General features: G+C 40.1%; 1 protein-coding gene across 1 annotated transcript in view; it reads right to left on the bottom strand.

Moving 5' to 3' along the window:
• The window catches only part of LOC145392990 (fat-like cadherin-related tumor suppressor homolog), a 569,943-nt gene that overhangs the window by 68,218 nt on the left and 489,513 nt on the right, over positions 1 to 12,212 (bottom strand). Inside the window, exon 34 of the mRNA XM_080267295.1 lies at positions 8,692 to 8,880. Coding sequence (XP_080123421.1) covers positions 8,692 to 8,880 — 189 coding nt within the window. The remainder of the gene's footprint in view (positions 1 to 8,691; positions 8,881 to 12,212) is intronic.

The following is a 12,212-nucleotide window of genomic DNA, read 5'->3' as shown; positions in this document are numbered from 1 at the left end:
ATTGAAATATTTCTGTCTGATAGAAGAAAGTGATCATGTGGTCACTGAGTTCCAGATGATAATAGGGAACGTCGAGCCAAGAGACGAGTTTCATAGACAGGGAAGATACAACTTTGGGAAAGCAAATTTTACAGGATTGAGAAAATTTTTTGAAAATGCAGATTGGAGAAAATTCAGAGAAACAAGAGAGATACAGAGGAAGTGGGATATCTTTCTAGACCTCTATAATTTGGGAGTGGAAAAATTTGTACCAAGGGTAAGAGGGAAAGAAAACAGGAAAAAGGAGTGGTTTAACAGAAGGTGTATGATAGCTAAAAAAGAGAGAGAGAGAAGGCATGGAACAACTGGAGAAAGAGAGGTAACAACAGAACAAAGGAAGAATATAAAAGGACTAGAAATGAATACACAAGAATATGTAGAGAGCGGTAGAAAGGGATTTTGAAAAAGGTATAATAAACAAATGCAAAGGATGAACCCAAACTTTTTATAGATTTGTTAATAGCAAACTGAAACAAAAGGAAGGAATCACCAAACTGAAAGTAAAAGGAGAGGTCTATAAAGATACAGCAATGCAAGCTGAAATAATGAACAAATGTTTCCAATCGGTTTTCACTAATGAAAAAGAGTTTGTGGAAGGGAAGAGAGTGATTAGAAATGTACCAGTGATAGATATAAACGTGGAGGTACAAGAAGTGTATAAATTACTGGAAACTCAAGATGTAAGGAAAGCCCCAGGACCTGATGAAATTTCCAATTGGGTACTGAAGGAATGCAGAGAACAACTGGTGGATAAAATTCACAGTTTAATCGTGTGTTCTCTGGAAGAGGGGAAAGTGCCACAAGAATGGAAGAGGGCAAATGTGGTACCAATTTATAAGGGAGGAAACAGGGAAGAACCCCTGAATTATAGACCAGTGTCTCTAACCAGCATGGTCGCAAAATTGTGTGAGAGAATCCTGAAAGACAGATGGATAAAATATCTGGATGAGACAAATATTTTGGCTGAATGTCAGTTTGGATTCAGATGTGGAAGGTCATGTGTTTCCAACTTGTTGAGCTTTTACTCAAGAACGATTGACGTGGTACAGGAGAGAGATGGTTGGGTGGATTGTGTGTACTTAGATTTAGAGAAGGCCTTCAACAAGGTACCTCATAAGAGACTAATGTGGAAACTAGAATATATAGGAGGACTGAAGGGGAAACTTCTGGAATGGATGAGAGACTTCTTGAGAGACAGACAAATGAGGACAGTAATAAAGGATAGGATGTCTGGATGGAGGGAAGTAACAAGTGGAGTCCCTCAAGGCTCGGTGTTGGCGCCAGTAATGTTCCTGATTTACGTAAATGATATGGTAGTTGGAGTGAACAGTTATGCAAGTCTGTTTGCTGATGATGTAAAGATCTTGAGGAAGGTAGAGGTTGAGGAGGATTGTAAAATGCTGCAGGAGGATCTGGATAGGAGACATGATTGGAGCCAGACGTGGGAAATGAAATTTAATGTAAAGAAATGTAAAATATTGGAAATGGGTAAAAGTACCAGGAGGCCATCACCGAATTATTTGTTGGGTAATGAATTAATCACAAAAATGAGAGAAGAGAAAGATTTGGGAGTGCTGGTCCAAAATAGTTTGTCACCTGAAAAACACATTAACAAGATAGTTAGAGAGATGTATAAACTCTTGACTAACATAAGAGTAGCATTTCAATATATGGATGATGAAATGATGAAAAAATTGATAAAGGCCATGATCCGCCCCAGGTTAGAATATGCAGCGGTAGTGTGGTCCCCACACAAAAAGAAAGATATAAACAAGATTGAGAGAATACAAAGAACAGCAACCAAGATGGTCCCAGTCAGGCAGATCTGTCATACAGAGAGAGGCTGGAAAAGCTGGATTTGCCTTCCTTAGAGGAAAGGAGAAAGAGGGGAGACATGATTGCAGTGTTCAGGACCACGGTGGAAGTAGATAAAACTGACAAAGGAGATCTGTTTTTATGGGATAAGAGAACAACAAGGGGACACAGAATGAAATTTAAAAAGTCAAGCTGCTTGAAGGATATCAAGAAATATAGCATTCCTTACAGAAGTACAGACTTATGGAATAGCCTGGACAAAGAGATCATCCAGTCTAAAAACTTAAACAAGTTTAAAGTTAAATTTGACTTACTGAGAAACAGCAACGGGAACCCAAAAGCATAGCACACTTCGTGTATATCACAATTAGGTATATCAGGTAAATACATAAATATTTGGAACGACTTAGACGAAAAGATGATGCAGAAGAAAAACATTCATGTGTGTAAAAGTAGACTAGATAAATGTGGATATGGAGACAGGACAACACAAGCATAGCTCAATTCCTGTATACTACAAATAGGTAAATACAAATAGGTAAACACACATACACACACACACACACACACACACACACACACACACACACACACATGGGAGAGACAATACATGAGTCAGACGAATATCACTGAGCTACGCTCTGGGGATACCTAAGTTGTATCTATTTATGGGTCACACTCATTTAGGCTGATTAAGGTGATGATCCAAAATAGTAAAACAAGTAATAGCAAGATAGTGTAGCTTAAAGTAAGTAAACATCTATAAATCAGTGTCAAGGAAGGTGCTACACAACACCATGAAAAGCGCAGTGATGAAACTATTGTAAGTAGAGATTATCTTTTCTTTAAGATGGCTTCATATTTTGGAAAGATGCCTAGAGAAGGTGCTATGAGACACATGTAAAAAACCGGATAATGACTTCTACGTGGAACTGGTTGAAAAGGAAACTTATGATAAGTTAGTTGGAGAAGTAAACAGACTAGAGAGAACTTTTCAAATAGAAATCGATGAAATCAAGAATGAGCTACACAAACAGAAGGAAAAAAATGAGGAATTAATAAAGGAAATAAACAGAAAAGCCACAACAACATGAACTATCACCTGAGGTAAATTCACTGAGAACGAAGGCTAGTGAAATGGGATGTACAGTTGTCAACCATGAGAGAATTATGGATGATTTCAGAAATGACAGAGAAAATCAGGCAAGCAAGCAGTCTGATAGACCAAAGAATACTGAAGAGAAAATAACACAGGTAAATGAAATGGTGAGAAATTACAATGATGAGGTACATATTACGTATGCTGAAATGGTGAGAGTAAAGAATGACTTGAATACAAAGGTAGAAGAAAAAAGCATAAGAAAGAACTGAAAGAAATAATAAAAAACAACCCAAAACTAGGCAGGGAAGCTGTAAAGATTAACAAATCTAGAGTAATCATTGGCATCAGTGAAGAAGAAATTCATTTTTTTTCATTCATCATCCAATCCTACATTGCTCCATGAGGAGCGAAGGAGCCTGGGGCTAGGCAAGTTGGTCCTGACATTTAAGATGAGAGTGACCAGCCTCATTCATCCCTGAGTGGCATTAAGTGAGCAATAAACCCCAACCCCCCCTTGGATCTGACTGGATTCACCGGCTCAATCCGACTGGAGAGCCATAATTACTCACTAAACCACTAGGCGCCAAAATTTGGTAATGTAGTTATCACCCAGCATAGTAAATGGTTTCCTGATGTACAGGAAACCATTTGGCTTGTCACTCAGTGTACAGTAGAGTCACCCACAGGCAGAAGGATGAGGAAAGAATAAAGAAAAGAAAGACAGAAGAGGGAGTGTAAAGTTACCGGTAGGCAGAAGGACGAGGAGAGAATGAAGGAAAGAAAGACAGAAGAAGATGGAAGGAAAGAAGGATGGAGGAGAGGAAAGGGCAGACACCCGAGAGCAGCGCTACATCAAGTGAGTGGATGGTGAGCACCCCCAAAACAGAATCTCAAGGGACAAAAAGGAGATGGAAAATGTAATGAACATACTGAAGCAAGTATCAGAGGATATCTGTGATAAATATATAGAAGAACATAAAAGGCTAGGGAAATATGAGAGAAGACAAGGCCCCTAAAAGTAACCTTCCGGCATGCAAGCACTGCTGAGGAAATATTAAAAAATGCCATGAAACTCGTGGAAAAAGATGAATTTAAAAAGATACAGATAAAAAGATCCCAAAGCAAGGGGAATTAGGAACACTAAAGGAGAAGAGGGAGGAAACAAAAACACAGAATGAGGAAAGATAAGAGGAAGAAAATTTTTTTTTAAAAGGTACTGTAATTGGATTGCAGGTACGAAAGTGGTACATAATACTGTATACAGGGAATAAAAAGAAGGAAGGTAGTAGACTCAAGCTATGGCAAGTATGTAAACAAGATGATTAAGTTGATGTACTCAAATGTAGATGGAATGATGTCTAAATTATTAGTGATGGTAGCCATACAACCAAATTTTGGTGCCTGGTGGTCAAGTAGTTAATTATGGTGCTCCAATCTGATTAAGCTGATGAAGGTTTATATCCAAGGGATGGTTGGGGTTTATTGCTCACATAATGCCACTCAGGGATGAGTGAGACTGGTCATTATCATCTTAATGTCAGGACCAACTTGCCCAGCCCAAGGCTCCTACACTTCTCATGGGGCAATGTAGGACTGGATGATGAATGAATGAAATGAAAGATCATACCAAGGAAAAGGAACCACATATTATTTGTGTAACTGAAACAAAATTAACCCCAAGGATATCAAACAAAACTTAGAGAAATACAATATATGAAGAAGAGAGGAATTTAAAAAAAGAAGGAGGAATTATAATGATAACAAAGAAAAATCTACAAGTCAAAGAAATAGAACTAGATATACCCTCACAAGCTGAACTGATTGCAGTTGAGATGAACACATCTGAAGGGAAAGTAATTGTGGCTAATTTATACATCCCACCCAAAACAAACACTTGGGAATGAGGTGAATATGAAGACCTGGCAGAGAGAACAATTCAGAGTTTAAGAGCATTACTACATAGAATGGAAGAGAAATTTGAAAGAATTATAACTGGAGATTTCAATACAAATATAAACTGGAATACTCTGGATTTAAGCTATGAATGCTGCTGGGAGAAAAAGCTCTTGGATCTGTGAAAGAGTTTTTCCTAACACAACATGTAAAGGAAAACACCAGAAAAAGAGGACTTGATGATCCATCAGTACTAGAACTCATATTTACAAGGCAAGAAAATGATACTGACAATATAATGTATCACCCTCCATTCGGCAAAAGCGACCATGCAGTATTAAATTGCAACTTCAGGATTGCATATGACATAGGTAACAGTAATGAGAGTTACAAGAAGAGGCTAAACTACAAAAAGGGCAACTACAAAGACCTAAAAAAGTACCCCTTAGAAACTGATTGGGAAAAGGAGCTTAGAGGACAAGATTTAAATGTTATATGTAGAAGATTCTGTGAATTTTATGAAACAGGGGCCCAAAATTACATCCCTCAGCACAAACAAATAGAAATGAAAATAAAGAAATGGTTTAATGCAGAATGTAATAAATCAAAAGAAAAGAGAGATTTGCTGTGGAATAGATACAGAAGACACAAGAGTGAGAGGGCATATAACAACTATAAACAGGCAAGAAACATTATACAAAGATAAGGAGAGAAGCTGAAAGACAACTTGAGGGAGACATTAAAAATAAAAGTAGCGATCAACCGAAGCTATTTTACAGCGACATCAAAAGCAAAACCAAAGTTAAAGATAAAATATAGTCCATTACAGATGAGGGGATCATCTATACACAAGAGAAAGATGTTTGTGAAACACTAAATCAAACACTCCAATCAGTTTTTACAGAAGAAAACAATTTTGAGAGAGATGACATGGAACATGCAGGCCCACACATATTGCCAGATATACAAATACCACGAGAAGAAGTACAGGAAGAGTTAAGTAAATTAGACAAAGGAAAAGCAAATGGTCCTGACAAAATTTCAGGCTGGGTGCTACATGAATGTGCAAAAGAGTTAAGCGAACCAATATATTTAATATTCAAGGAATTCTTAGATCAAGGTAAACTACCTGATATTTGGAAGAATTCAAACACTGTTCCTATTCAAGACAGAATAGACAGAATCCACTCAACTGCCAACCAGTATCACTGGTTGTGACAAGGATGGGGCACCTAGAAGAACACAATATAACAGAAAGGCAGTTCAGTTTTCGAAAGGGAAAATCATATGTTACTAATTTATTAAGCTACTATGATAGAGTTGCAGAAACATTACAAAAAAGAGAAGGATGGGTGGACAGTATCAATCTAGATTTCAAGAAAGCATCTGACAGAGTACTGCACCAAAGACTTCTATGGAAACTGTACCATCAAGGAGGAATCCAAGACAACCTGTACTGTTGGATGCAAGATTTGCTCAGAAAATGGGGAAATGAGAACACTACTAAGGGGTAGCCTAATTACTCATCAAGGAGGGATGTGACTAGTGGAGTTCCACAGGGCTCAGTGCTGGCACCAATTATGTTTTTGGTGTATATAAATGACATAGACAGTAACATTGGAAACTGAAGCTATCTAAATATGTTTGCTGATGATGCAAAAATACAAAGAAGAATTACTAACACTGACTCTTGCAGAGAACTACAAGAAGAATGAAATAAAGTTCATGATGGAGCAATAAATGGCAAATGGAATTCAATGTGGACAGATGTCATGTCACTAAGTTTGGTTAAAGTGGAAAATGACCAGATTGGGATTACAAGTTAGGAAGTTCAACCCTACACATATCAGAAAGAGAAGGACCTAGGAGTGATTATCAATATGAAAGTATCTCCGGCTGACCACATCAGTGAGAAGGTACAGAAAATGTATACACTGCTTGCTAACATGAGAATAGCATTCACATACATAAATAAAGACATGCTAAGAATGATAATAACACCATTCATCAGACCAACCCTGAAGTATGCATCAGCAGTCTGGAATCCTCATCTCAAAAAACACTTAGATAAGACTGAAAAAGTATAAAGGGATGCTACAAGATGGGTACCAAGCTTAAGGGATCTAAGTTATGAAGAAAGACTAGAAAAACTGAGTCTACCAACACTAAAGGAGAGAAGGAAGAGAGGAGACATGATTATGCTATATAAATGCATCTCAGGGAAAGAGAAAATAGACATAAATGAATATATAACCTATGGGGACGCATCAGCAAGAGGACACAGCAAAAAACTAGAAAAAAAAAAAAGAGGCGATAAAGACGTAAGGAAATTCAGTTTCCCAAATAGGGCAATTGATCATTGGAATGCACTACCGAATGAAATAGTGTGTGCCAAAACAATTCATTAATTTAAAGATATGTATGATGAAAGTGATTTAATACACAAGACAACATGAGCTTGACTCATTCCTGTTAAGATACAACTAGGTAAGAACACACACACACAAACACACATACACACACACACACACACACACACACACACACACACACACACACACACAAACACACACACACATATTGGAAATGGGTAAAAGTACCAAGAGGCCATCACTGAATTATTTGATGGGTAATGAATCAATTACAAAAGCGAGAGAAGCGAAAGATTTGGGAGTGCTGGTCCAGGATAGTTTGTCACCTGAAGAACATATTAACAAGATAGTTAGAGAGACGTATAAACTCTTGACTAACATAAGAGTAGCATTTCATTATATGGATGAGAAGATGATGAAAATATTGATAGTGGCCATGATCCGCCCCAGGTTAGAATATGCAGTGGTAGTGAGGTCCCCACACAAAAAGGAAGATATAAACAAGATTGAGAGAATACAAAGAACAGTAACCAAGATGGTCCCCAGTCTGGCAGATCTGTCATACAGAGAGAGGCTGGAAAAGCTGTATATGTCTTCCTTAGAGGAAAGGAGAAAGAGGGGAGACATGATTGCAGTGTTCAGGACCATGATACCAGTAGGAGTAGATAAAATTGACCAAGAAGATCTGTTTGTATGGGATAAGTGAGCAACAAGAGGACAGGGAATGAAATTGAAGAAGTCAAGCTGCTTGAAGGATATCAAGAAATATAGTTTTCCTTATAGAAGTATACTGCAGACCTGTGGAATAGCCTGGACAAAGAGATCATCCAGTCTAAAAACTTAAATGAGTTTAAAGCTAAATTTGACTTATTGAGAAACAGAGCTGGGATCCCACAAGTGTAGCTCATTTCCTGTATATCACAATTAGGTATATTAGGTAAATACATGAGTATTTGGAACGACTTAGACGAAGAGGTGGTGCAGGCGAAAAACATTCATGTGTGTAAAAGCAGACTAGATAAATGTGGATATGGAGACAGGACAACACGAGCACTGCTCAATTCCTGTATACTACAAACAGGCAAATACAAATAGGTAAATACACACACACACACACACACACACACACACACACACACACACACACACACACACTCTCTCCTTCTCTCTCCACACCACACCCACACCACACACCACACCACACCACACCACACCACTCCACTCCACTCCACTCCACTCCACCCCATGCGCACACACACACATACACACACACACGCAGAAAACTTTGGTCGCCTCTACGTATCAGAGTGTAGAGTGTAAAGAGGTTCTCAACCTGAGAGCTCTACCACCTGATTATTAGGTGCTTGAACAAATCGTCACTGTAAAACAGTGTGCTCCATATGCCTTCCAAGCTTGATTGCAGTAATGCAGACCGAAGTAAAATGAATATTTGCAATATATAGTTCATACCTGTCTTGGGGTGGATAGTAAACTTCCTGTGTTCGTTCCCTCCAATGATTGAGTAGGTTATTTCAGCATTTTTGCCCGAATCTCTTGATGTTGCAAGTACCCGGACAATTTCTGAGCCAGTGTTTTCGCTCTCAGTTACAGTTGTGAAGTAGGTGTGACTTGCAAACTCAGGAGGATTATCATTAACATCTGGAAATAATGAAAACATCATTATATGTAACACAGAGCAATCCACTTTAAAAATAAGTTTATATAACAGAAATTAGTACCTAAAAGATTATATCTAATTCACATTTTGAGGCATGTATTACATTCAGCACTATGCAACATGCCATTTATATGCTACATTATATTACAATATTGCACTGATTTATAGGGATGGTGTTTATTGTGCTACCACGACACAGGTAATGTGTTAGCCTTTCCCCTGTCTGACCACACAAAATGTGACATTGGCTCATACCCTTTTTACACATCACTCAAGTCTTCTAAAATTTGCATGTCAGGTTATTGTGCCCTATCCTTGTCTCTCTAAGCTAAAGAAAAATAAGGCCTAGATTATCACTGCCAAACATAACTAATGACTATTGTAGATGTAAATACAGTAATCCCTGTAATATCCGGACACCCATTTTCCGGACATCCCCAATAACCAGACATTTTCGTCCCGGAATCCAATATTCCCAAAATGGGCCAAAAACTACAAAAAATAAAAAAAAAATCCGACTTTTTCCCGCCCGTAATTTGAAGTTGGTGCGCGCGGCACGGGCCAGCTGTGTTCTGGTGCGTTGTTCCGCTAGAGCGCCCTGCATCCTCCCCACTTACCACCCGTCTCTTGTTGTGTGTGCACGCTCGTCGTCATGGCCACCCACATGCTTGCTTTTGTGGTGATGCCTTACCTCTTGCAGGCTCTCCTGCTGCTCTCGTGCCTCTCCTTCGTGTGTGTGATGATGGCCCCGACACCTGAGAAGAGGAAGAGAGTGGTCTTGACTCAGGAGAAGAAGAGGGAGATATTGGACAAGGCGGATGAGGGATGGTCTACGTCATGCATCCTCAGTGAATCTAACCTGGCCTGATCTACTTTGTTTGATATCAAGAGATCCCGCAACAAACTCATGCAGTACACGGCTGACTTCTCGTTGAAAAGCAAATGCAACGTGGAGAGGAAGGTGATCTATACTCCCTCGTATGCAGAAGTTGACCGCTCCACGTTGATTTGGTATCGACAGCAACGTGCTGCTGGTGTGATGGTGCGTGGCACGAAGCTGAAGGCTGCTGCTGAGAAGTTCGCAAGGCTTCACGACGCCCTAGACTACAAGGCATCCGAAGGTTGGCTCTTTGCGTTCAAGTTACGACATGGCCTTACCAACCGTAAGTCTCATGGCGAAGCTTTGGACGCCAACGAGGAGGGAGTAGACAAGTTTCGGCACAAGGTGAAGGGCTTGATCGACAGGGAGGGCCTCACTCTCGGTCAAGTCTACAGCGCTGACTGGCTTATTCTATCGCTCTTTGCCTACGAACACTCTAGCCGAGGAGACGGAGAAGTGTGTACCTGGCTGCATGCTCTGCAAGCAACAGATGTCTGCTTTGTGTTGTGCCAATGCTAACGGTATGCAATGGCTCAAGCCTGTTATTGTTGGCCGTGCAAAGCAGCCTCAGTGTCTTCGTGGGGTGATGGATGTCCTTCCTGTCGTCTGGTAATATTCCTTGAAGGCATGGTTCATTGCCCAGATCTTCAAAGACTGGTTCCACCGCCATTTCGTCAAGGAAGTCATCCATTATGAGACGGAGAAACTGGGAATCCCACGCGACCAGGTAAAGGCCCTCCTTCTCCTCGACAATGCACCGCCCCAACCGTGCGACAAGGAGTTGGTGGCTGAGAATGGGCACATTAGGTGCATGTTTCTGCCACCTAATACTACTGCTCTCATCCAACCAATGGACTAAGGAGTGATCGTGGCAACAAAGAGACTGTACCACCGGAAGTTCCTGGACGAAGTGATGGTTGTTCTCGAGGACGAGGACAAGTGCAGGGAGGGACGGGACACGCGAGGCCAGCGGACTTTGGAAAACCTTCGCCGCTACAACATCAAGTCTGCCATCTACAACTGGGCCAGTGCATGGAGGGAAATCCCTGTCAAGACTCTAGAAAATGGTTGGTCTCGTCTGCTTCTCGGAACGGATGTGGAGCACGATTTCCTAGGTTTTGACGTGGATGACTTCTATGCAGGTCTATGTGCGCATGGGGACGATGTTGATGTAGACGAAGTGTGTGAGTGGTTGGATGACGACGAGGGCGATCCTGGGTATCAGACATTGTCTGATATCGAGATCGCATCTTCAGCTGCAGGTGTCAGTACCCAGCTTGAAGATTCCGACGAGGACGGCGACGATGATGCGGACTCCTCTCAACGGTACACTACTCCAGCCATCCCAAAGCTGAGCACACTCCAGGAACACCTGGAGTTCGTTCTGGACTACCTGGAGCACCCGGACTGCAACAGGGAGATGGGGCCCTTGGGACTTGTGGAGGAAGTGCGCGCTTTCAGGTAACACATCATTAACCCCTACACCGCGGGCTTGTTTACCAATAACTTGCGTGTGCCGCGGGGTTATTTGGGCTCCGACAGACTCTCAAAAAATATTTGCCAAAAATCAGTTATTAGTCCTAGAATAATAAAATTACATATGCTTATGGCACATACCTTCAGCTTTCTCCTGGAATGATTGTTGAGCCTTCGTCGGTTACCGTAGGACTTGTGGAGACCTCTGAAGTAGGGTAACGAAGTCTCCACTTTACACTTCCCGACAACCCGTAATATGATTACCACAGCCAGATACAAACACTATAAACACTATTCTACAATTTTCAAGTAGTTTGGGATCCATACTAAAAAAAAAAAAAACTGTGAAAGCAATGGAAATTACGAGCGCGTCTGATCGTCGCACTGGCACTAGTTCGCTCATGGTAGCCTGTCATTTATTATTCATAAAACCCCTCACACTTTATATTTCTATTACTATATAACACATATATATATCTACAGTCTTTATCCATAAGTTTCCTTCAGTAGTATTAGTTTATTGTCACTGTAGGGATTCAATTTCTTTCAGTAAAATACGTAGCATTCACTTTCTCGTCCTGTATACTGGCATTGAGAGTGAATGTCACTTTCATCTTCACTCTCATAACTCATAGCATTCAGACATGCTAGAGTGAAACTTTCACTTTCATTACTCCTAGGGTATATACTGGTAATCTTATAATACTACTCATTTACATTTCTATTTACGTTCTCTATTTTATTTACGTTATTTACATTTCTATTTTATTTACACTGTGTTGTGCACTGTCACTTGAAATAACTTATAAAACTATTTTCCATTGTTCACGTATATTTACATTCATTACTTTCACTTGCTGTTTACACATTATTTACACATTATTTACAATTCCACTTGCACTGTTTTACTCAATAGAAAGATCATAGTCACTCTTTTATCAATTGTCAGCCCTTTAC

This window comes from Coenobita brevimanus, chromosome 23 (assembly GCF_032717465.1).
Source record: "Coenobita brevimanus isolate Jiangsu-jjx chromosome 23, ASM3271746v2, whole genome shotgun sequence".
Taxonomy (NCBI): Eukaryota; Metazoa; Arthropoda; class Malacostraca; order Decapoda; family Coenobitidae; genus Coenobita; species Coenobita brevimanus.
This window is presented reverse-complemented; position numbering and strand designations above follow the sequence as displayed.